The sequence below is a fragment of the Tiliqua scincoides genome, chromosome 4 (assembly GCF_035046505.1).
Source record: "Tiliqua scincoides isolate rTilSci1 chromosome 4, rTilSci1.hap2, whole genome shotgun sequence".
NCBI lineage: Eukaryota > Metazoa > Chordata > Lepidosauria > Squamata > Scincidae > Tiliqua > Tiliqua scincoides.
In genome coordinates, this window is record NC_089824.1 from 127318653 (window position 1) to 127345836 (window position 27184).

The 27184-nt window shown below is 41.0% G+C and overlaps 1 protein-coding gene across 1 annotated transcript in view; it reads left to right on the top strand.

Moving 5' to 3' along the window:
* VAV3 (vav guanine nucleotide exchange factor 3) overlaps positions 1-27184 on the top strand; it is a 188295-nt gene that overhangs the window by 60213 nt on the left and 100898 nt on the right. The window contains exons 3-10 of the mRNA XM_066623356.1: positions 11735-11793; positions 13214-13279; positions 14070-14175; positions 15205-15297; positions 16299-16367; positions 19775-19878; positions 21952-22051; positions 23169-23264. Of these exons, the coding sequence (XP_066479453.1) occupies positions 11735-11793; positions 13214-13279; positions 14070-14175; positions 15205-15297; positions 16299-16367; positions 19775-19878; positions 21952-22051; positions 23169-23264 (693 nt within the window). The remainder of the gene's footprint in view (positions 1-11734; positions 11794-13213; positions 13280-14069; positions 14176-15204; positions 15298-16298; positions 16368-19774; positions 19879-21951; positions 22052-23168; positions 23265-27184) is intronic.

Below are 27184 nucleotides of genomic sequence, written 5' to 3' on the forward strand. Positions count from 1 at the left end.
TACCGCCCTTTGCTGTGTTTTCTCCATTCCTTTTAACTATTAAAAAAAAAAAATTTCTTGCCTTTTCTTTGCCAAAGCAAATACGCAAAGTGGCCTACAAAATTTCATAACAATATACAGTATGTAAAATAAATAAAATCACTCATAGGAATTAAAACCTTTGTGGGGGGGGGGGAACCATTTGTCCCAGAAGGAAGCAGCAGTTTTTAATTCCACTGGTAGGGGATTTTTCTTGCTTTGCTTTAAGATCATTGTCTCAGATGGCTTCTGTTTCATTATCTTTGAGCATTTCAGGTGTTGGGCTTCATTAATCCATCTTCTCTAACCAATATCCTTGTTCACACACACACACACACACACACACACAAATATACAGGTTTAAAAAGAGAACTGATTTTTTGAGTTTCTTAATGGCATTAGGACCAGGCCAATGAGTATATGAAATGTCAGTAGGTAGCAGCATTTAAAATGAGACTTGAACAGGACCAGACTACCAGACACATACGGTAAAACAGGTGCCACAGATGGTAGGTTTTTTGAGGATGCCCCATATGCACTACCATACTTGCACCACCCTCTACTGGCCACTCTCTGGCCTTCCTTTGTGCTAACACTGGCTGCAGCCTCTTCTTACTCCTTCTGCCATAGAATGGTGTCTTAGAGGAGGAACTGTAGTCCACCACTCTTTTTCTCTCTCCACATTCTTACTCTTTCACTCCCCTCTGCCTTCTTGAAGGAAGGAAGTAAAATGAAGAAGCACTAAGCGCACCCTTTAGGGATGAGTGTTCTCATTTTTGTGCATCTGATCAGTAAGGTACCATTTGCAGGATAAGAACATAAGAACAGCCCCACTGGATCAGGCCATAGGCCCATCTAGTCCAGCTTCCTGTATCTCACAGCGGCCCACCAAATGCCCCAGGGAGCACACCAGATAACAAGAGACCTCATCCTGGTGCCCTCCCTTGCATCTGGCATTCTGACATAACCCATTTCTAAAATCAGGAGGTTGCGCATACACATCATGGCTTGTACCCCATAATGGATTTTTCCTCCAGATGTTGCATTTGCTGACCTGGGGGGGGCTGTGGAGAGTCACCGAGCAGTCTCTGGTATGGGAAGAGAGGCTTGAAGCTTTGGACTTACTTGGATGTCTACCTTCTTTATTTCTTAATATCTCTGAGTATTGGGAGGTAACAAGTGAGTAAGTAGGAGTGATTAAAAAAATTAACATTTTAAAAATTGTGCAAGTGGTTGTGAAATTAAGATGAATTTCATGTGACCATTAAATATTTACTGCTTTTGAAGCACTTTTTTGCTTTACTTCAAAACTAACAAAGGTGTCCTGTGGATTCCACATTCCTATTTGATTTCATCAGAAATTCTTTTGTTGTCAGATTAAGGAAAAACTGATGTTTAATGGTTTTGCAGGAACTAACAAAATTTAAGCTTGGAACTTAGGGGGCGAGAGTAACTAGCTTTTTTTTTTTTTTTTTTTTTTAAATCCATGACTGATATTACTATGGTTTCATAACTGGGCACAGATGCTATGAGTTAACAATTCTTAAATTAAAACAATTCTTAATTAAACTTTAAGATGACCCATGTGTAGTGTCAATAGTACTCACCAATTTGTTTCACCAGTAGTTTCACCAGTTTGATTTATACCTGGATTCTTTTCTTTCCAAGATGGACAAAGTTTCTTTGATGGTCTCAGCCAGCAATTGTACCAGTTAATCACCACTGTTTGGCTTACATGATATCAAGCTTATATGATCTGTCTCAGCATTCAAAACCTTGGAGTTCCTTGTCTCAAAGCAAGCACATTATCCATCTTCACCCAGGATTCATTCTGCTACGCTCTGATGTCATAGTACCAGGAACTTCTCTGGTTGTCTTCCATGATTGTCACTTACAGAATTGTTCTGCTGAAGTCACAAAACATTCCAGGTGCTTAAGCTCATTAGCATTTACACTTTCTCACTTTAATTAGAATATCATTAGAATTAGAATTAGAATATCACCAATATACAACCCATCCTTCAGATATTTCCAGTGTGGTTTGTATACAAATAAACATTTGTATGATGTAATGATGATTTTTAAAAAAAGTCATTAGTGTTTTATTTATGGTGTTATATTGTACTTGTTTTGGGTGTTTTAGGACGCAATCCTATCCTGCGCTGGAACAGGCAAGTCAAGAGGCTTGCGCTGTATCCAGCACAGGATAGGGGCCATAAGCAGCTCAGCCAGAGGCAAGGGGAAACATTTCCCCTTACCTCTGGATAAGAACTGCTGGCCCCTATGGGTCTCCTTGGACTTGCGCCACCTTTCGAGGCCTTCCCTGAGGGCCAGCCCAGCTTCCTCCCAGGGAGGCACAAGCGTGCCTTATGGCATATAAGGGACTTGCGCTGGCCCAAGTCAAGGGCTGGTTTAGTAAAAAAAAACAAAATATGCAATAACTTGAATATGAACAACTTGAATATGACAGCTTGACAACTTGAATATGAACAACAGCATATCGTAAATAATAGATAAAAGCAATATAAAATCATGGCATACAGGGATTGAGGAGTCCTATTAAAAGGTTTGGGAAAACAAAAGTTCTTTCCAGCTGCCGGAAAGAGAATCTTTTGAGAGCATTCCACAAATGAGGTGCTGGTACTGAGAAAGTCCTCTCTCCAACACCTCTTGCACTTCAGTGGGTAGAGGCAGCCAGAGAAGGGCCTCTGACTGCTTATTGTGCAGTCAGGCCGCAGATACACAGACAACTATATTTAGAATGCTCGGTTTTGCTCTGTTAGCCTGCTCATAAGCAGGAAGCTGGCGGGTGGCTTCCTTTAACTGTTTTCCAATATTCCTGCAGTCTTCTTTCTGCCATGGCTTTATATAATTATGTAACAAGGTTTGTGGAGGATATATCTCAAAATAATCGATGACAAAAAGCATTTTAAAACATGTTTGGAATCTGGGCAAGCCATAAGTGTATTTCTAAAGCAGGTGGTGGTGGGAGCTTTCACCTTGAGAGAGCACATTTGAAAATGGAGAACACTCTCTCCATTGATGGGGAGTGAAAGAAAAGACAACAAAAATGGTTTGTTGGTTTTTTTCAGGAGAGCACACGATTGCCTTTGGAGCTATAAAAATAAAATCAAAAGAGGATTATGTGAACCAGGAAGCCAACTGGTATATTTTTAAAAGGTTCACTGATTATACTGCAAGACAATAATTAGGCTGTTTGCATGCAAAGATTATAAAGGTTAATGAAATTATTCATGCTGATTTTGTACCAAGCATTTCAGACAAAAAATTCACATGTAATCTAGTGAACATTGCAAATATTTCTAAATATTAGACTCTAAAAACAAGAGTTTTTTTAGAGTCCAGCAGTAGCAAATGCAGCAGGAAATTCCCACATGGGGACTTGCTTGCCCCTTTCTCCACCACCACAACTGCCTGTGGCCTCCAGAAATCCACTTCTGAGTGGACTTGATTATCGCATATCAGTATGGTATGTGGCAAAGAGACGAGCAGAGCGCAGTCACCCTGTACTCTTCTACCCTCTCCCCAGTGGTAAACACACAATGCAGTTTTTTCCTTGGCAGGGACAGGAAGACTGATAATTGAGCCATAATCTTATGAGAAGAGACATATATTGTGTCTAAAGAGAATGATGCTCATACCAACTTTCATAGATTTGTTCTTAGATATATGGTTCTCTAACATTCTCCCCCCCTCCCTTGGCTGTAACTAATGAATCTTTTGTGTATGTTTGGAACTAGAAAGATGGGTTCTTGAACAATGCCCAGGTGAGTACTGAGCAAGTTTTAAATGTAGTTTAATCACGTTCAATGTGGCTGTCAAGCTGTTGTGCAATTCCTTTTGCAAGAAGGATGAACCATTAATAAATGCTATGAATCTTTCGTAAATGTCATTGGGAAGAATTGGATGGTGGAATGATTCATAAAAGAAAGAGAAGAGTGAAAGTGACTCATGAAGTTAAATGTTTCTCCTTGGTGCAAGTGCGTTTTGTCTCCTCTCTTGCACATGAATTGCTCATGCATCTATATTATGAACATCATTCTAAGACCAGTTTCTTTTTAGTGCCTTGTCCTTTAATTTCATGCCCTACTTTGCCTAAGATTGTAATGTTCTGATGAATTAGGCTGTTGTGCTATATAAATAGGTTTTAATAGAAGATGTAGTTCACTTCTGAGGACGTGTGCCTTTTTCCTAGATAGTTCTGGCATCTTCAGTGTCATTGCTATGAAGCTAAAGGACTAATGATTCTGATCTGCCACTTGGTACCAAGGAAATGCAGAACTGAGAGTGGAGCTGTCACAAGCTTACTGTGAGCAGCTTTTGTGGCAAGAGACTCAACAATTCCTGAAAAAGGTTTTTGGAGGTTTCAGTTCTTTTAAAACATGAATCTATAGCTTGCTATTTGTTGTGACTGTTCTAAATTTTCTGCCACATGAGCTGGCCAGAGTGAATTTAAGTAAATTAGCTTTTTCCAGACTCTGAGTTGCCATAAGGTAGCAACATAAATGGATCAATTGTTTTGATTAAAATCTTGAATTAATTGGATGTACCCTAATTCAGCTTCTGATCTGATATGGAGTATGCTCTGTGTGGTGTATGCTCTTGGATATTTGCTTCTAGAGTACAGAACGCAATTGCTTTTTGGTAGAAAAAAAATTACACAGTATGCACTATAATGTAAACTTGGAAGCTGCTGCTGTTTTGTGTATTTTTGTTTTAGATTTTTCTGTGTTAAAGTGTAAGCAATCTTGACTACAGGGTGAAACCAAATCAAGCAGTTTAAGTAAACACTTCAAGTGGTGGGATGGTTTTTTTAAGTACAGGGTGTCTCAAAAAATGCACACACATTTTAATGAACTCTAATTTATACATAGTTCCTTGTAGAAAACATACAAGCTCAGATGTCTAAGGGAAGCAATTGAAGCAATGCAGTACCACCACAGCACATACATTGGTGGCTGTCTGCAGATCCCTTAGACCAGTGTTTTCCAACCTTTTCCATCCCATGGCGCAGTGACAAAGCACTGAAATTGTCAAGGCATGCCATCAGTGTTTTCACAAGTGACAAGGCATGCCATACTGCTAGTGAGGGGCTCCAATCCCCGAATGGCCTACTAATAAGTATCCTTCCTCCAAATTCCCATTGCACACCTGCAGACCATTCGCAGCACACCAGTGTACCATAGCACAGTGCTTGAAAATGGCTGCCTTGGTGATGTCAGTGGTGTATAGATGCCAGTGGGAACATTTTGAGCACTGGGTCTAATTCATTAACTGGGTCAAGCAACTGGCTTTGTGTATACCATCTTGAAGGAAGGCAGCAGTGGCATGGCAGAATCACTGCCCCTCACGATCCACTGCTGATTCAACCTGCTTCCGCTTGCCTCATGGTTGGGAGTAAACCTGTTTCCGCCGTCTTTATGTACTCACTGAATACAAAAATAGCGGGATGATTCACAATGTCTTAGCACTAAAGGTGTTTAAGTTTAAAATTTTGAATTTTTTTTACAATTATTTAAATCCTATTTGAATAATAATGTTAGTATTTTAGTGTTTCACATTGTTGGATCTCCTCTGGGTATGCGTTGGCTCTTTTCACAAACATTTTTGACTATCTGCCACATAGTACCAGGGATGATGCGGTACCCTGGTGTGCATGGGGGGCTGTTAAATCATTGATATTGTAATAGCTCTTTTTCCAGTGTTCCATTCTTCCTTTTTGGATCTTTATTTATTGTTTTCTGGCATATGTTGAAAAGGAGACAATTTTTTTTTTCTGGAAGTTGAAATCATGAAGATTTGGCGAAGGATTGGCATGCTTTGTTGCTTTTTATCCTGCTTTTCACTCAATCTCCATAGAGCTATGCACTGCATAGGCCACCTGACCACCGCATATTTCTTACTCTAGACTGCAAGGCCTACTCATGTATATATTGATTACATGTTGATTGTAAGTAAATTGTAAGACTGCCTGCTATCAGCTAATGTGCTGAAAGGCAACTTCATTGTTCTTCCTAGTGCTGAATTGCGTTGCCAAAGTCCATTTTTTTAATATTAAAAATGCACTCTTTAGAAGTTAAATGTTTATGTCCAGTGTTTTCAAATGGTCGATGTACTTGCCAAGCCTGCAAAATTCCCATTGTGCTCAAAGTTCTTCACAAGCATTGTCATATCTCATAGTGCTATCCAATACTGTACTCCAGTTTCAGGGTGTGGATAGGTATTTTGTTTCCACATTTTGTGCTGCTGAGTGTGCGTGCATAAATTTGCAGGCAGTGTTAAATGTTGACATTAAACCAAATAATTTAAGACGGGGTTGTTGCTTAATGTAGTTTCTGGCTAACTATGTTGCTGCTCCCTTTGAAATTTCTGTAATGGGGAATAAAGTCATAAATAATACTGTGTGGTTATTCACCCCAATAAGATTCTGTATTTGCATGTGCTGTCATGGGCATAGTTGTGCCATTTGTATGTAGTGAACCAAGAAAACTAATGAAGAACATTCATGCTTGTGTTGTGTGGTGATGCAGCTGCAATCTGATGTCAAGTGACTTCAGACCCAAGTTGCATGGTCCAATTTCAAATGAACATAAGCAAAAATTTGAGGCTGAAACCTGAATTTGAAAAATACAGAAAGCTAACCACAGTTTTTATTTTGCATGCAAACCTTGCAAAGAGCTGCAATGTTTTTGTTGAAATTTAGTTTGTTGAGCTAGTTTGTAGTGTGATGTTGGCCATAAAAATTTTATGGTATAGTAGATGTTTGAGAGGTTCCGAAAAGTGCCAAGTAGTAAGGGAGGGGCATAGAATTCCTATGAAGAAATGTACAATGCAATATGGTGGGCACTAATTATGCAATATCTTCTGTGAAACCAGCTTCTTATAACTTACTGCATCCCACAGTAAGCAGTGAACAAAACTTGCAGTGATGCTAGTAATTAGAAAATCATGTCTGTAAGTATACTTTCAATTTTGACTTGATCATTGCAGAGTTAAGTATAATGTTATAAAGTGGCAATGTGTCATACATTTGTTTGGTAGCAATTGTACTAGGTTCCAGTAAGCATAAGGAGCTTTATAAACCACAGAATGGTGTTTAACTGCTAAAATATGCAATTGATCAGGGTCTAGGACAGGGGTGCCCAAACCCCGGCCCTGGGGCCATATGTGGCCCTCAAGACCTCTCAATGTGGCCCTTAGGAAGCCCCCAATCTCCAATGAGCCTCTGGCCCTCCAGAGATTTGTTGGAGCCCGCACTGGCCCGACGCAACTGCTCGCAGCATGAGGGCAACTGTTTGACCTCTCAGATGAGCTGTGGGATGAGGGCTCCTTCTACTTCTTGCTGTTTCACATCTGTGATGCAGTAGTGGCAGCAAAGGAAAGGCCAGCCTTGCTTTGTGCAAGGCCTTTTATAGGCCTTGAGCTATTGCAAGACCTTCGTTCATTCATATAAGTTCGTCTTTAATATATTCATTTATGTAAACTTATGTAAATTTATTCAAATTTTAAATGTAAATTGTCAGAATGCCAGATGCAAGGGAGGGCACCAGGATGCAGGTCTCTTGTTATCAGGTGTGTTCCCCTGGGGCATTTGGTGGGCCGCTGTGAGATACAGGAAGCTGGACTAGATGGGCCTATGGCCTGATCCAGTGGGGCTGTTCTTATGTTCTTAATTCTTTTTTCCCCAGCCCCCAACACAGTGTGAGAGAGCTGATGTGGCCCTCCTGCCAAAACCTTTGGACATCCCTGGTCTAGGATATCCAAGAAAGAGGACTTTCTCTCATATATTTATCTCCTAAAGTTTTGATATTGGGAAACCTCTTCTAGTGGCCAACAGAGTCTGAAATGTAACTGGTCACAACAGGGGTAAGGCCTTTTTTTTTAATGGCAGCTCTGCAACTTTGGAATTTACTCCTGCTAGAAATACATCAAATTCACCTGATTGGCCTTTTAATAAGGTGACATACTTAACTAAATCTTTGGGTTATGTCCCTATGGATGCTTTCTCTGCCCATGCACCATCCCAGGGTGGGTGGGAGTTGTACACTGTAGGGCAGGGCATGAGCAGGAGCAAGATTGTCAGATTAGATTGGATGCTGCTGAAAGGCGATTGATTTATGTGGTTCTACCTTGGGGCCTTGGCTGCCCGACACCCTCAGTTGCTGGTCACCCTCAATATTCCCTCAACCTTTCCCTGCCAAACTTCTCTGCTTGCCTTCTGGCCCCATTTTCCCTAGTCAGTTTTGGGTCTGTTGCCTCCTTCCCTCTCCTTACTTCCTCTCTCATTCCCTTGACTTTGCTTGCCACTGGTCTTCATTTTCACATTCTCCTCTCCACCATTTCTTCCCCCACCTTTGACTTCTTTCCACACTTCCATGCCTTCACCTTTCCTTTCTCTCTCCCCTTGTTTCTACTGCTCTTGTGATCTTCCTTCTCTGTTCTGTCTGAGCTGTCTGTCTCATCACCTTCCTCCTTCTCCTTGCTCCCCTTCTCTGTCCCCATCCACGTGATCTCAACCTGCTTTATTGCTGGATCACTTTTGCTAGGTCTTGATCTATCATGCAGCTGGGCAAGGCACCTGGAAGCCTTGTCCCATCGTGGCAAGCTGTGTTGCTTCTGTTGATGGCTGCTTACAGTCCCTCTAGGACCTGTTGTTCAGTATTTACCTTCTGTCTGTACTCATGTTTTCACTGTTGTGTTCTGTTGTAAGGTGCTTTGAGAACATGCTTTCAAAGTAAAACTGTGGAAACGTATACACATTTGTGTATCATTCAGAATAAATGAAAAGTTACTTGTGAGTCTAACTGAATCTTTTTGTAGCTTTGCTCCTCTTTAATTCGAACAGTGTAGCCCATAACACAGCACTTAACAAATGAGCCGAGCATAGCTGACTTACTATTTTGAATGAATGCAGAGTAATGCCACAAAGGGAGCAAATTAACTTACCCCACATTTCATACATTATTCTCTTTCTCACTCTTTAAGAAGTGTAATCTCTCATCTCCACCTGTGGTTATTGGTGTTCTATTCTTAGAGTGCAACTCTTTAAAAATTTAAAATGGGACTTGCCATTTGCTATGTGCAGCTAGAGTTATTGCAGAGCACTGTTTGACCTGAAGGCAAGTGACTTGTCCTGCAGCTCCCTCTCTTGGTGATAGGTGGCAGGGAAATGAGTTCTTGTTCCCATTATTTTGTTGAAATTTTTTTGCAATTTTATTCTGTCTTAATATAAAACTTATTTATCCTGTGCTAATTTTTTCATTAATTCCATGCTATCATTATCCTTGGTATGTTTGCTGGAGATGCTGGATTGATTGTATGGTTTTTGTTTTAGGTGAACATTTTTTAAAATGTCCTTATTTCCTGCTCTTTTACCCTTTTTTTGCACTCTCTACATGGCAGTGACTAAATTTACATCTTGCTTTAGAGTGTTTAAGGAGCTTTACAACATTATCTGAGTAATCCTTAACCATAAACTAGTCTGGTTATTGGTGGCGGTGATTTTATTATTTTCATCTTGTGGATGGGGTATCGACTGAGACTAGTAGCTTGTCTAAATCCAACCAATTAGTTCATGGCTGAGGGATTACTTGAGCCAGGGCCTGCATAGCTTGTTCTCTTAACCACTATGCTGAATGGGGTGGAGGGATGATGTCATTGGTTAGCATCCACAGTAATGTGTACATGAACATTTGCTCCCTCAGAGAATAAATGAGCATGTTGCTCACAGAAAAGGCTCCTCCACTTTGCCCAAGGATCTTTGTCCTTGAACACTCCTTCTGCTCTCAGAGGAAGCATGCATTCATGGAGAGTTCTGCTATTAATGGACACCCTGGATTCTACCCTAATAACTGGTGATATTTTAACTTGTATGCTTCCATTTTGCTTCCTTGATTGCTACAGTGGCAATATACCCATGTATGATCTTTCAGAGGTCTTTACCTCTGGTTGTCACTGCCTCTGAAACTGGCTCCAATCTTCTGACCCAAAACATTTATTTTTAAATGAAAACTGGTGGGTGGTGCAAAGCAATAACAGCTGTCATTATTACAACAGGATTTTAGCATCCATCGCATCCTATTTTAACATCCATTGCAGTCAAAAGCTAACAAGTTATGATACCATTGGGACCTTTGAAACTTGTGGTAATGGTGATTGCCTACCATTTTACTTAATTTGTCAAGTTAACTTTGTCCCAAACTAGGATTAGAACGTCCAGCTTTTGATTTCAAATATTCTAGTACAATGGTTCTCAGATGTTTAGCACCGGGACCCACTTTTTTAGAACGAGAATCTGTCAGGACCCACCGGAAGTGATCTTATGACCGGAAGTAACATAATCAAGCAGGAAAATTTTTAACAATCCTAGGCTGCAATCCTGCCCACACTTACCCAGAAGTAAGTCCCATTGACTCCCATTGTTTAAAGTGTATACATAGTAGCTTGTTAAAAGAGCTGTTACATTTCCCCAGATGCAGTCACCTACCATGGGAGCATCAAGTCTAATATATTAAAATAAAATACTGAAATGAATGGGGACCCACCTGAAATTGGCTCGCGACTCACCTAGTGGGTCCCAACCCACAGTTTTGAGAAACACTGTTCTAGTACTTTAAGTGTGGGCTGCTGGCTGGACCCAGGAGCCATTCAGCACTATTGGTTCCCTTTCTTTAGTCAGCTTTGCACACCAGGCAAGCTGGTTGGCAACAATAACTCAGGTTAGTATTTAAAGAACTGTGCAAATAGTTCCACATATTCATGAGTTGCAGATCTTTTGTTTCTGAGATAATTAATCCCTGTACATAACTATACATCACCGTACCAGATCCCTGCACATCATTGTACCAAATGGTGATCTCCTTTGGAAGTGGCAAAGAATTTCTACAGTTGTTGATATACTGAAGTGCATCCTTTTTCAATCCTGGCTTGCTTGTGTGTGTGCAGTCTCTCTCTCACACCCACATAGTGTGTGATCTTATCTTTACTCTTGTATAGGTAAATAATTAAGTTCAGAGGCTGTGGATAAAACAAATATTTCCATGATACATGTTTTTGGCAGTAAACAGCAATCTGTAATTTGTATATCAATGCTTATAATGTATTTGATGCGGATTCCTAACATCAAATCTATAGGAAGAAAATTTGTCTAGATATTGATGTAGTTCCCATTTTCTTAGAATTGCCTGCTGTCCTAATAATAAATTGCTGCTTCTTAATATCGTGTTGCTAACAATGTTAATTGATTTTACCCCTAAATGCTTTTCTGGGACCCTTTATTTAGTATTGTAATCCTTACAATTGAATTTTAATAAAGTAGTAGAGAAGGACTTGATACATTTTAAAATAAAAGTATGAATCACATGAATCAGAAAACGTATTTAAGGTTGTAATACTTAAACAAATTTACTAGGGAGTAAACTCCACTGAACACAGCAGGAGTTACTTCTAAATAAATATGCATAGAATTGCACTAGAGGAGTGTGATCTAAAATTGTGAGTCTCGAAATGGCAAGTTTTCATTGTACTTGTGCTCGTTTTGTTAAAATTGACAAAACTTGTATCCCCAAAAAGCATTGAACATAATTTACTTTATTTCATACTTGTTAACCCCCCCCCCCCCCCAACTCCCATGAAACTGGAATTCTGATACACATTTTTCCTTGTAATGAACTAATATTTTCAACCTCTTCTGCAGGTCATAGAAACATTATCCAAGTTGTCACGCACTCCTATTGCACTAGCCGCTGGAAAAAGGTAAGATGTAGTTATAGATTTCATTTTCAATTTGGTTAGTTGGTCCTAGTGCAGGTATCAGTCTGTGGATGAGTTTCAGTTAAATTGTATCATCATTTTTCTAAAATAGAGAATTCAGAACTGAGGAACAATCTGAACCCATCTGAGACCAGATTATTTTTTTTTTCTGTGATCCAGTCTCTACTTGAGATGGAGAGCAAAAGCATGCCTACCCTCCATGCTCCTTGGGTAACAAAAGTATTTAATATAATCAAATACTGCCTACATGTGTCAAATACAACATGGGGAATGGATGGCATTCCTTTGTTTTGCAGTGTAGCTATTACTGGGCTGTTGAAGTGGCAATTATGATTCTTTGGCAGTTACTAACACTCTTTTTCCTATACACATGTAATAGTGATCAATGGGGAATGCAAACCAAATGACTGCAGGCTCAAGCCCATATTCAGTAGTGTGGCTAATCCATAGGCCTATCTCTGAACATTTAGTCTGTTTCCGTAGGAGGTGGGCATGCACTTCTGTAAAGAGATTCCTGTGCTCCTCTACCAAACAATTCATGATCCTTATTTTCAGTTTAGTTGACAAACTGAAGATGAACAATACATAATACTCATTATTTGGGAGGGTTCCTTTCCAAGAACTCGGGCACTATAGCAAATCAATTTTAAAACAAGTTTATTTGCTCTGGTGATTTAAAACAGCCTTGCTGACCTTTTGAAATGCACACAGAGGCAATCTGACTGTCTCCAGGCGCTTAGGCTTCACTAGGAGGCAGCTATCCTTCCCTTCACCAGGAGCCCCAGCAAGGGGGAAAGAATGGAGAAGGTGATAATCACTGCCATTTAGCCTTCTTTCTAGTGCTCAGGGGGAAGGGAGAAGTGAAGCCTGCAGAGAGAATGATTGATGGATTGTCACCGGGCTGCCCTTTCTGGCATTATTAAACTACTGTTTTCCTTTAATTTAAAGGGCCCTCTCATCAGCTTTGAGATAGAAAAATCTGTGGATACTTAGGTTATACCTGTAATCACTTGTATGACTATGTCTCTGTAACAGTAAAAAGCAGTTTTTAAAACTGATTTTAAAGGGGTGCATTTTTTCCCTTCTCCAGGGATCAGCACATTCCTTCTTATTTGCAGGTGCCATTCATATTGAGTCAAATTTGTGTATAAAATATCCATGTATATCAAGGCTGGACCTGTACAGACTTGTTATCTATATTGCATATGTCTGTGTGTACGCCTTTTAGATATTTCATTTAACGTATGGTGGCTGGGTTTGTGGTCCTATGACCAATGTACCTTCAGTATACACAGTTTTCTGAATGTGAGCATACTTTTCTCCTGTGCATTTAGTGAAAAGTGAACATTCAGGCTAATGCTGTTTATGATGAGTTTTTGCTTTTATCTTTTTGTCTCCGTAGGCCGTTTCCTACAGAAGAAAGTGTGAATGATGAAGACATTTACAAAGGCCTTCCAGATTTAATAGAGTAAGTTATAAATTTGCAAATGAAAATGCTCTCCAGTGTATCTACATTTTATGTGAGACAATGAGGTATTGTACTGTACCATTCTTTGAAACCACTTCAGCTAACAGTATTTTGGTTAGAATGTGTGGTGACGCCTGTGATAGGGATTCCCAACTGCTAAGACATGAGTTGTGTCATGAGCATTTAAAGTGCTCCTGAAACACACTTTTCAGTTTCTACAATGAAAGTAACTGGTTTAACTGGAATTTCAGTCTTGACCAGACCCGAGGAAGAGGTTAACTTTGTGGAACAAGATGAAGTCCCAAGATATAGGAAAGATGGTTGTAGGCAAAGGGGCTGAAAAAGGGTGCAGTTTGTTATGCTGATATCCCCAATATCTTTTGAGTCTAATTTTGAATTTAACCTGATGGAGACTGCTCTCTGTAGAACTTAGTGCAGGAGGAATCTGGAAGTTCACTTTTCCTTCTTAAATTGACTCTGGTCCTTCACGGTAGTTCTTGTTTTGCAGTCAGGCATTTAAATACCTTTTGGTTTAAATAAGTCATCATGATTTTGGTCACTTCTTATTAACCTAATTCAAGAAATTCCATCATTTAAGCTTGGCTGTAGACCTTGAGTTTTGAATATTTGATAATCCACATACTTCATACCACTTTTAACTAATTCATCCTCTCTGCCCCTGCAATTCTACCTTCTTTCAAGTTCCCCATTTAGAATTTCTACTTTCCTTGAACATATACTGTGACTTACGCTCCATTTTGTTATCTTTTCTTTCTGCTTTGGCTTTTAGTGAAACTGGTGTTGATGAGGATGAAGGCCTCTACGATTGTGTTTATGGGGAAGATGAAGGTGGTGAAGTGTATGAAGACCTCATGAAAGCTGAAGCAGCACAGCCTGTATGATTCATAATTATCTAAGTTGGGACACAGTTCTAAACATAGGGCATATTAAAACACAATGACACACAGTTCTATGTAAGTTTTCTTAAAAATAAGCATGGTTGAGGTTTACACCTCTAGTAAGTGTATTTAAGGTGGCAGGTGAAGTACCACTGCAGTAGTGAGAGTATTCTTTTCCTTTGGTGGTATTAGTTAAAAGCACTTCATCGTTGGCTAGATTGTGCCCCTAATGATTTTTAATGAGGGACTCTTCAAAATGGTTTTATCAAGCCATGGTGTAAATAAAAATGAGACAAAATATTAAAAATCAATACTCTTATAATAAATGGAACTAATAATCAGGCTGTCCTTTTTTTTATACTTTAAGACTGCACTGTTGTGTATTTGGTGAATTGATTTGTTTTCTGTTGGAGAAAATGCTTCACCATGCTTTATTAAGAGTGTTAATCAAGCAGTATGCTAGGGGTTGTAACCTCAGGTGCTATTTCCATTCATGGAAGGGGAAGGGCAGTTTCCACATCTTACTTTCCCTCTATATCTTGCCACTGAGTATATATTCTTAAGTGTTGGGGGATCCTTGGCAGCAGATATTTGGAACGGGGCTACAGAGGAAAGCGAAGATAGATGAAAATTGCCCCTTTCCCTTGCACGAATGAAACTTTTTTTGTGAACAGAAGAAGCCCCTGGATTTCTCTTTGAAATAGTAACTTCTGCTTCACCTTCCTTGCTGTTATTATACACTGGGTATATACCCATCAAATCTGATGCAGGATTACACTCTAGTGTACCTCCTTCACTTGTCTCCCAAGATGTAGTAGCCAGCTTACTTTGATGGAAATTTCTTTTTCTTCTACTTCATTATTAGATCAGACTGCCCCCTGCTGCCCAAATGATAAAAGTAAAGCATTTTGCTGCTGTTTTTCGAGGGTGCAAGAACAGAGCTTCCAGAGCAATATGGTCTAATGGGAAAGCATTCCATATCAACATATGCTGTGACTACAAATAGCTTCTTGCTTATCTTGGCAGAAATGTCCTGAGAATGACATAAGAAGCTGCTGCCTTTCTGAAATAAAACAGACCGAAGAGAAATACACGGAAACGCTGGAGTCCATAGAAAAGGTAAAGTTATAAAATGGTCAGGAAAACCATCCTAGTTTGCTTTAGGGTGTGGCAGAGAAAATTCAAGGCTGTGCACTGCAAAGTTCAAAAGCCTGCTTGTGGATATATTCAAAATTAAGTTGCAAAACCATTGTGTGTTCCAAGAGCAATTGTTGCAATTTCATTTTTAATACCTTGTTTGTTTTTGCTGTCTCATATGGATTGCACAAGCATAACGGTCCTCATTTAATGGGTAAGCGACTTGGACAGATTTATGGGTGCTTCTGAGGCACATGCATCTGAAAAATGGCATGAGGGTGGATAGGGAGAGGAATGGCTGAATTAAAGGTATGCAGTTGTCCCCCATTACGCAAGCAATTGCTTTATGAAATTTCACTATAATGAACATTCATGCTTTTAAATTCAGCATTCAAGCATAGTTTTTGCTTTCATAAAATGTCCTTTTGTAATGCTTTTGCCAGGAACTTGTGCTGAGAACATGGCAAGAGGCAAGGCTGATTTCTGATGCAGGCAGTTTGCCTAGTTTCAGTGTCTTACCCAAATTGCTGCTGTCTCACAACATGTGTGCGATTTCTTCCTCCCCTTGTGCAGCCAAGCCCTTTTTCTACTCCTTCCCTCTTGCCAGCCCACTTGTCCATGCATACAAGAGTGCCACAGAGGTTGAGGAAATAGGGAGGGCGCTATGCTTGGAGTGCAGTGCAGTGGTGGCAACAGCAGTAGGAGTGGAAGCTGATGGGAAGTCTTGTCTGGATTGCATTTTATTTTGTTAATAAATGTCTTCACCCCCCAATTTGTTTTGGGTGTGTGTGTGTGTGAATTTTTTTATCTCGGGAACCAATTAGATATTATAGCATGGGATCCTATGAGAGAACTGTTTTTGCTGCCAGAGTTTTCTTTCATGGACTGCATTTTTTTTTAAGCTTATGTAATGGGGGGCGAGGGGAGAGATAACTGTTCCCAGAAGTAATCTATTTTATGGCTGTATATATTTTTTCTTTCAGTTTTTTATGGTGCCACTGAAAAGGTTTCTAACACCAACAGAGTTTGAGACAGTTTTTATCAACATTCCTGTAAGTAATGAATTAAGACAATGGGCCTTTGTTGCATACTGTTGGGTTGAAATCTGTCGAATGGTATTTGAGTATATAGTTAAGAGAAAGACGGAATGTACACATTGGACTTGCAGTAGCTTCTTTCTGGCTTCACACTGGATTATCAAATGTACTTACAAGTGAACTGAATGCTGGCTGTGTTTGAATTCTTCATGCCTGCCTTCCCATCCATTTGCCATTGCTGGAAGAACTACTGCTTCTTTCAGCTAGGGGAAGCAGCCTAGTGCTTCATGTAGGAAGATTCGCCAGTCCTGTATGGTGAAAGATTTGGCTCCCCTTGAATTGGATCTGCTGCAGTGAGCACAAGGTGAATGGATGATGGTAGTTATTTCATGCAGGGATCCAACCAAAAAGAGAGATGGATGCATCTTTCTCCCATTGCAGGTCTTCATGAACTTTCCCCACTGGAGGGAGAAGGAGAAAGACGAAGCAGCAATAGCTGCTGTTTAGGGTGGCACTTTGTATCCAGTAGTTGTATTACTGTTAGTTTTTCTCTTTCAGTCAATTTCTTTTGGCTGCGTACAAGATAAAGTGCAGAAAGTCTTCAGGGCAGAGATAGTGATTGTCTGTAGGTTATGAGAGATCATGTAGCCCCAATTTCTGTTTTTTAATGTACCAGGCAAGTAAGATTTGCAGGGTCAGGGTGTTTTTGGCCCAACCCTATGTCAGCCTGAGCAGGTAAGGTGAGGTCACCCAGGGAGTGGAGTGGGGGAGGGGTTGGGTGGAACAGGGTAGTAGCGGGGGAGCTGCATGCTGTATCCTGACCCCCTTCCCCGGCCTGATCTGCCTTCATGGATCTACTTGGACCTTCACCAGTGATTGAGATGACCCATGGTAGCTGGTGGGGATTAGCTTGGAAACCTCCAGTGGCCAAAAATCTGTAGCGGAATACAGTGGAAGCTGTGCCAGCTCTGCTGCATTGCCGCATGGGGATTTAGTTAGGATTGGGCTGCTTGTGTGAACGAGATTTTTCTCTAGCATTCTGTTTTGATGGTATATATAGTTTATTGGTTTATAAAATTAGAAGCTGGTGTTGCTGAGATGCTGTAGCCATTAGCTATGTGTGTTGGGGCTGTGGCTTCTTGTTGGTGAATATGTTTGATGGAGTGTAAGCAGCTCAGCTTTACATGGCAGCCAAGACAGTTCAGGGCAAGCTCTTTGGTGAAGAACACTTTAGTGCAGTGATTCTAAAACTGTGGATCACAAACCAATTTCAGGCGGGTCCCCATTCACTTCAATAGTTTATTTTTAATATATTAGACTTGATGCTACCATGGTATATGACTGCATTTGGGGAAATGTTACAGACCTGTACTTTGAACAGACTACTATGTATATTCTTTTAACAATGACAGTCAATGAGACTTACTCCTGGATAAGTGTGGGTAGCATTGCAGCCTAGGATTGTTAAAAATTTTCCTGCTTGATGGTGCCACTTCCAGTCATGACATCTAAAAAATGGGTCCCGGTGCTAAATGTGTGAGAACCACTGCTTTAGTGCATCTGAAGGAGATAGGTGTAATTAGAGGCTCAGTGCTAAGTGCACTAACGATATGCCCAAAGTTGTCTTTTGCCCTGGGAGTGCTTGACCATAAAGTCTTGAAGATCTGAGGTGGTGGTTGGGTTGGTCCGTCACATAGTTCTTCCTGTGTCTGGGCTGTTGTCTTACTGCAACCATGCCCAACTTTGAGAATATGCAACTATATATTTCTGTAGATATCTGAACAAGATTTCTTTAATATTCCTACACATTTGTTACCTTTCCAGTCTGTCTGCTTAGTTCAGCATCTTCTGTTTCTTGAGGCATGCAGTTAAAATTGCAGTTAGCTTGCTGGCGTGAAGCTATTAAAATGTCCCAAGCATGACAAATGAATTTTGTCAAAGCTCTGGATGCTAATGGTTAACCATTTCTCTCTAAGCCATAATATGTACTTAGAGTTAAAGAATGGGCTGGTAGATTGCATACTTTCTCCATCTGGTCCTCCTCATTACAAATACTTCCCATTATTCTGTACGAGGATCTGTTATAAACTCAAGGATGCTCCTGAATTCTTTTCAGAACCTGCACTGACAAAGTGTTTAGATGTTCCCTGGACCCAGTGGTGTCGCTACAGGGGTGCAGGATGCACTAGTTGACATGCGTGGGAGGAGGGGTGACACCATTCCTAGCCAAAATGGTTAAAACTTGGCACAGGTCCAGCCTATTTATACATGGATTTTTTATACACAGCTTTGACTCAAAATGAATGGCCACTGCAAATTAGAAGGCACGTGCTGATCCCTGGAGAAGGGGAAAAATGCATCCCTTTAAAATCAGTTTTAAAAACTGAATAGCCCTTTAACAATAGCCTCCTTAATGAGAGAGAGAGAGAGAGAGAGAGAGAGAGAGAGAGAGAGAGAGAGAGGGCAGCTGGCTGACAATCCATCAATCCTTCTCTCTCCAGGCGACCCCCCCTTGCCCCTGAGCACATGAAAGAAAGGTGATCATTTGCATTGGTGAAGGGAGGGGCTGAGTGTAAGCTCTCAGCTCTTTGTAAGCTCTTGGAGGAGGACTGATTGATGGATTTTCTTCTTAATGACTCTTACCTTACATCACAAAGGTCATCAAGGCTGTTTTTAAATCACCGGAGCAAAGAAACTTTGTTTTTTAAATGAATTTGCTATAGTTCGTTTTTTGCCATCTATGTGAGCTCTAGGAATGGAACCCACGCGCATAATGAGGCTCAACCTGTATTTCCAAATAATACCATCATGTTATATCACTTGATGTGTAATTTCATGCATAATTTCATGCACAATGCAATGAAACAAACTGCGTTGAAATATCTCTATTCTATCAAAAGTTACAGCCAAAAAAACCAGTGGGGGCTGGACAGTGGTGCATAACCATGCCCTTGGCCTGGGGCATTGCCCCACCCACTGCATGGGAGGAGGCCCATCATGGGGGTGACAAGCTGGCCTCCAGCACTAGGTTGCACAAACCCTAGTGTTGCCACTAGATAGACCTGATGTATTTGTAGCCTGTGTGATGTAAAACAGAAATTCTGATTTTAATGTTAAAATGGAGGTTTATCTAATATAAGTGGGGGAATGGTCATACAGTATTATCTTAAAATTCATTATCTAAGTTCATTGAAAAAATATGTAGGCACCTATATTTAGGATCCCATTAAAGTCCCACCTTTACAGTAACAACTAAAAAGCAATTATGATTCCTTCTTTCTTACTGAATAATCCTAAAGGACAATGATTGTCCTGCTAAAGATTTCTATTGAATCGGTTAATTTTTTAGTATGATTTAGTGTAATTATGCGGGAGCACCAAGTATCATAATAAAAGTTTATAGATTATATTTTTTGTGTTAGGATTTGGTGACAATCCACAGAAGTTTAACTCAGGATATTCATGAATCGATTCAAAACAAAACTGACCAGAATCTGTATCAAATTTTTATTGGCTACAAGGGAAGGTAAGAACCTGTTTATTTTTTAAGGCATGTTTTCTAATAACCTGCACATGGGTTTCTCTGACTCAATTCTCCATTACAAGTGCTTTATTTTAGGTAGTGGTCTCTTAGAGCAAGGGTGTCCAAATTTGGCCCTCAGGAGGATTTTATCCACACACACCCCGAGGTCCCCCAGACTCTAAAAATAACTCAAAAGACACACCTATATATGCGTATATAACGCATTTAGCCACTGGAAGTGCCAAATGTAATACAGTTTAATGGAAAGTAATTATTCCATTACATTGCATCACATTCAGCACCTCTAGTGGTAGAATGAGATACCTGGAATAAATTAGTTAAACTTAAAACGGAGCAGAAACTGAGACAAAAGGAGTTTGTGATTTGCATTGTAGGTTGCTTGATGCTTTTTCAAAATTGATTCCCCCCTCTTTCTATGCAAACCAATTTAGCTCTCTGCTTCCCCAGTCCTTCTTCAAAATCCTTTTCTCCCTCCTCCTGTGCAAGTCGGTTTTGCCCTCTGGTCCCCTCCTCCTTCCACCCTCACCACTTATTGTGATCAGTCAAACTCTCAGAACATCGGTCCTCTATGTATTTATTGCTTATTTTCCGACCCTCGACACTGTGTCAGGTATGCAATGCTGCTGTCACGCTGGAAAGCTTGGACACCCGTTTTAGAGAAATGGTACTGAATTCTTGTAACTGTAGTATGCATGTGAAGTGCTGTAAATGTGTTGAGAAGTAAATTGAATTTTATACAATATGCTTTGTTTGTCTCCTCTCCTTTCTGACCCACCATTGCATTGTCACAAATATTAAGCTTATTTTTTATAGCACCATATTACCTCAAGGTACAATAGCCTACACACAAACATGCATCTCTCACAGATTATCCTGATCAAACTGAGTTTATCATTCCCTTGACTCAAACCTGATACAAAATACTGTATCAATCTGTGCTGAGTATGTATCAATTCTGTCAGTATCAATTCTGTGCTGAGGCTTCTACTCTTCAACACTGCCACTTTATTTCTTCATATTGTACCTATTTCTTAGTACAGTACAAGGGAAACAATACTATGGGGAAATGGGGAAGCCTTGTGGCAGAGCAGCTACTGTTCACTTTCCATGCACATGCTCTGCTTCTTCCTTTGATTCCCAGAATGGAAAGGGATGTGGGAGAATTGGGCATTTTAAGTCCCAAGGATCTTCTACATTGTTTCTGGAATTGTGGTGAACTTTCTACAAGCTTGAACTACATGCTTAAAAAAAAAATTCTGTCAGACTGTTGTGACTATTTTAAAATACAGTGAGATGATTGCATGTTGGAATGCTGCCTCATGTTAAAATAAAAGCAAAGCAAAACCCCATGCACCAAGTAAGTTAGCATGTTGTGGGAAAGACTAGATTATACCCTTCTTGATGTTAGGTTTCCATAGATAGGAAGCTTTTTTGCTACAGAGGAATAGGCATTTTGTCATTTCGCTACCTCGGATGCCTTCTGAAGTAACATTCTCTCTGGGACAATACCACTTTGTATAGGTATGTATTTGTGTCGTCGTTGTCGTCCCCCACTAAAAGTATAATTTGAGGCAAATGTATGTACTCTTATAACTAGATCCACAGAAAAATAAAATTACTAGTTCCAAGGAAATTATTGTGGGTATGAGAAGCTATTTTTAAGTCTACAACATTTCCATAAATAAAGCTAAAGTATTTCACAAGGGAATTTGAAATTACTATACTTTATTTCCTGCAGCTTATGAAAATCTGTTAAAGTAAACCTATCTGATCTTCCTTGCTATTGGTGGCAATTTCTTTCTGAGTTGATGTGTGATGTTACCTTGATTTAAATACTCATATAATGTAAACTCAACAGACTGGTAAATGGGTATGCTAGGCCTGCTGTTGCCATAAAAAGGGACTCAGTGTAATTAATCTGGTACTAATCCTCCACTGCTGATTATTATTCATCCCATCCTTTCAAGTCTGTTCACGTGTGTGAGCTGAAGTTAGTGGAGTGTGGTTAAAAACAAAGACTCACTGCTTTCTTGCCTCTATGTTGTCTTCATTTAGATTGGTCATTTATGGACAATACTGCAGTCAAGTTGAGACAGCCATATCCTGTTTAGACAATATCTCCAAGACAAAAGAAGATGTTAAATTGAAACTGGAGGTATGAGGGATTACTTTTTTCCCCTTGGTTACTCTGCTTGCTTTCGAATCTTGCAACAGAAGCTACAGGGCGACTCAAAAATGTGTACACTTTTTAATGAGCTCAAATTCATATCCTACACCAGTGATTTTCAACCCTTTTCATCTCATGGCAGACTGACAAGGCGCTAAAATTGTCAAGGTACTCCCTCAGTTTTTTGACAATTGACAAGGCACACCCATTGACAGCAGGGGCTTGCATTCACCAGTGGCTCTACTAACCAATGACCCTTCCCCAAACTTTCGTGGCACACCTGCAGACCATCTGTAGCACACCAGGGAGCCACAGCACAGTGGTTGAAGTGGCTGTTCTACATCATTGTACAAAACCTGCAGCACTCATTCTAAGAGAAGCAGTTGAAGAGTGTGTGCCTGGATGGTTCCACACATATTGGTGGATATCTGCAGATCCCTTGGTCAGCTAGGTCAGCAGTGAGTAGATGCCATTGGGGAACATTTTGAGCACTTGGTCTCATTCAATTAACTGGGTTAAGTAACTGCTTCTCTGTCGGCCATATGCAGTATATGTGTGAATTATAGCATAATTTGACACTATCAAGTGTGTGTGTACATTTTCTTGGGACGCTCTGTATGTTCCAGTCTGTGTGCTGGATGTGAAGAGCTGTTTGAGCATGCTCTATGAGATCTTTGAGTACTTCCTGTAGATGGACACATTCCTCTGCCATATTAAAACTTCACTCAGTTTTAAAAAACATTTGCCATGCAGCGTGGGGTGGCAGGGAGGAGCCTGCTGCTTAAGAAACACAAATCCTAGTCCTGCTCCAAACAGTGCACTCACTTTACGGTGAGCTGATATTTCATGTGATGGTTTTCATTGTTCACCTCATTCATGATCGTTGTTGGTTGGTGTCTGGCATTCATGTGTCTCTTGGGCACGAGGAACTAGTCATGTAGTTCTTTGGATCCAAACGGCTGCCTAATGGCTTATTTTCACAAATTAAAGTGGGAATTAGTTTCCTAACGTTTGCGGTAATTGACCTGCCTACTTGCTTAGAGATGACAGATTGTTTTGTTTTGTTTAATTGTAATACCAAAGTAGTAATATGGTCTTTTATTAGGAATGTTCCAAAAGAGCTAATAATGGGAAGTTTACTCTGCGGGATCTTCTTGTTGTGCCAATGCAGCGAGTTCTGAAATATCACCTACTGCTTCAGGTACTGAACTTTTAAGTTTATAGCAATATAAAGCATATTGTGCTGTTTTTATCAGTATTTTCACCCACTAGGTTACTGTATTGTACACCCAGGTTACTGTATTGTACTGCAATTCTTGTCCCAGCAACCAAAACCATGAGTCCTTTGCTGTGATGATGGGCTTGGGGGGGGGGATGATTCTCTTCAGTGATCAGGAGGCCCGTGTTCTCTGCTGCTATGATATATGGTGAACATTGGCACAGGCAGCATACTGACAGCCACACAGGCATGTTCCAGCGATGAAACAAAGGGCATGGAGTGTATGTATAGATAGGTATTTATATACTGCCTTTCTCTGTTTTTGCACGGCATTCAAGGTGGTTTACATCGGCAAGCTAATCTAAACCATCATTTTTGAATGGAGTTTTTACAACATGTCCGAACATACTGGAATGGCTCACAGAACCCTCAGTCACCAGACTTTGTCTTCACAGTGTGGCTGTCTCTTCTGGTTGTGTGCCATCAAACTTCAGAGGCAGCCATAAAGCAAGTCCAGGCAGGCCCCCAAGCAGCTCTCTGCTGGCCGACCTTCTCTCACACTCCCCTGCTCTCTCACTGCAGTGGTCAACAACTCAGCAGCAACTCCATTCTGCCACAACAGGTAACAGCAGCCTGTCAGCCTGGCATCTATCTCCCATCCAGAAATGAAACCACAGTTGTTGCTCCTTAGCTCTTCAGGCAATACAGCAGCTCAACCAACAGACCACACATCTTGCCCTATGTATGGGCGTGACTAGCTTTGCAGGCCACTGCAAGAGGTGACCTGTGCAATATACCAGTCCAGTGACTGGCCCATGCAGTGCTTACTTATCAGAGGATTACAGCTATGTGTAATGTGTATTACAGCTTCCCAGGCAGGTGTGTGTATTTGCAGTGATGCAAATGGTTAAATGCTGGATAATGTGCTCTTTGCCTGTCTCCTGCTGTGGCTGGATGATTAAAGAGCAGTTTTATGGAACAGCTGGAGTGGGTTCTGTCTCCGCTCTTGTTTTTCCCCCCTGCCATGGGTGCTTTTGGCCAGTCATGCAAAAGGTCGTGCCTTAGCTAGTTTAGGAGAAGTTCCTAGCTGGGCTCAAATGCTTCTTGTCTGGCCCCCAAATAGTGTCTCTGTACATTGAGAGACCCGGCACCCTGCTTTGCCTAAGTACTGTTGAGATATCCCTTGTGACTTGTTCAAGTCCATCTACTGGCATAAGGGCTCCTTCCAGTTGGTGGGTGTCTGTTCCTAGAGTCAGACCCTTGTTATTGAAATGCTTGTGTGTTAGCTGCCTTGACAGCCATGTGAAAAACCTTTCTACCCTTGCTCTGCTGTGATCAAAAAGGTATTCCCGGGTGTGTGTGTGCACGCGGATGAGAGAGAAAATGGATTAGGGTGACTTGAACTCTTGGTGCACGGGTTCCTAGTAGCTTGCTTTTGCCCTTTTTCTGCTGATGCCATTGTGACTCCTGTAAAAAGTGAGGGTTCTGTGACATCCTTGTGTGTTGCATCCTTGAGGCATCCCTCTATGGTTGGAGGTGTTCCTCATTTGCCTGGCACTGGCCACTCATTTGCCCTGCACCTGCCCCTCCTCAGTTCACCCTGATAGCACTTCTCTGATCACCTGTGTTGGGGCAGGCTGGATGTGTTGATTGGCTCCTTGAACATCATGACAGTTACATTGCTGACATCTCATGGTTGTTGCACCATGGATAACAGACTGTGTCAGTGTCAGCATGAATGCTGGGGTGTTGCTGGGAAGGGCTTTGCCAGAGTTTGTTGTGAGAACAGGTCAGTTGGCCATCAGTATAGTATTCAGGATGGGCTTGTGATGTGACCATTGTGTTAGTATCATTATCTTGCCAGTTTCCCCAGACCCAATTCACATTAATGGCATTCGTAAGTGGGAACAGGAAAACTCTGCATAATGTCTGTTACAGAGGATTGTACTAAATGATATGCTTATAAAGGGGATGGAAAAGTTGTTGTAGGGATCTCAATTTCCAAGAGGACTGTAACAGCTAGATAAGTTTTAAGGAGATGGCAATCTTGTAATCTGTGGTTAATTAAAGCACAGAAAGCAGTGTCACCACCCATTGAAAAGATTCCTAATCCCCCCACCCCCGCACAAACAAATCTGTTGAACAATAATTCAGCTTACTTCAGTGTTTGAATGGTTGTTTGTTGTTTTGGGTGCCAAGCCAATATGATGAGTTTAATGTGTTTCTCTTAACATAGGAACAGCCCCACTAGATCAGGCCATAGGCCCATCCAGTCCAGCTTCCTGTATCTCACAGCGGCCTACCAAATGCCTCAGGGAGCACACCAGATAACAAGAGACCTGCATCCTGGTGCCCTCCCTTGCACTGGCATTCTGACATAGCCCATTTCTAAAATCAGGAGGTTGCACATACACATCATGGCTTGTAACCCATAATGGATTTTTCCTCCAGAAACTTGTCCAATCCCCTTTTAAAGGCATCCAGGCCAGATACCATCACCACATCCTGCAGCAAGGAGTTCCACAGACTAGCCACACACTGAGTAAAGAAATATTTTCTTTTGTCTATTCTAACTCTCCCAACACTCAATTTTAGCGGATGTCCCCTGGTTCTGGTGTTATGTGAGAGTGTAAAGAGCATCTCTCTATCCACTTTATCCTTCCCGTGCATAATTTTGTATGTCTCAATCATGTCCCCCCTCAGGCGTCTCTTTTCTAGGCTGAAGAGGCCCAAACACCATAGCCTTTCCTCATAAGGAAGGTGCCCCAGCCCAGAAATCATCTTAGTCGCTCTCTTTTGCACCTTTTCCATTTCCACTATGTCCCTTTTGAGATGTGGCAACCAGAACTGGACACAATACTCCAGGTGTGGCTTACCATCAATTTGTATAATGGCATATTAGCCGTTTTGTTCTCAATACCTTTTCTAATGATCCCAAGCATAGAATTGACCTTCTTTACTGCCGCCGCACAGTGGGTCGACACTTTCATCGACCTGTCCACCACCCCCCCAAGATCTCTCTCCTGATCTGTCACAGACAGCTAAGACCCCATTAGCCTATATGTGAAGTTTTGATTTTTTGCCCCATTGTGCATGACTTTACACTTACTGACATTGAAGTGCATCTGCCATTTTGCTGCCCATTCTGCCAGTCTGGAGAGATCCTTCTGGAGCTCCTCACAATCACTTCTGGTCTTCACCACTGGGAAAAGTTTGGTGTCGTCTGCAAACTTAGCCACCTCACTGCTCACCCCTGTCTCCAGGTCATTTACGAAGAGGTTGAAAAGCACCGGTCCCAGGACAGCTCCTTGGGGCACACCGCTTTTCACCTCTCTCAGTTGTGAAAATTGCCCATTGACACCCACTCTCTGCTTCCTGGTCTTCAGCCAGGTCTCAATTCAGGAGAGGACATGCCCTCTAATTCCCTGTCTGTGGAGACTCTTCCATCCATAGACTAAGCTGGACAAGAAGCAACTACTTTTTAGACATTCCTCACCATGCTGGTTTCTAATAAAGCCATATTTATTTCAAATGTTTCCCATTATAACCCACAGAGCTCACGGCTTCTGCAGTTAGTCCTGTAATGAGGCTGGAGAGTCTTATAAATATCATTTGATAGCTATGCTCGGAGGCTCATTAGTTCAGTTGCAAAGAAATATATTACTCCATTAGGCTGTCAGCATTGCTGATGCTTCTAAAATACCATTAGAAAAAGAGCTTCTACCTGTGCAAGAAGCCGTAGTTTACCTCTGCAGTACTCTGTTTGATTCTGTATGTCATGTTCCCTGCAATGCATCTGAATGAAGTGACATTGCCAATATGGTCCTTCCGAGAAAATTCTGTGAGGAAAACCAAAATAAATCTGATAGCGAATTTTAAAATAACAGTTGTAATGTTTCTGA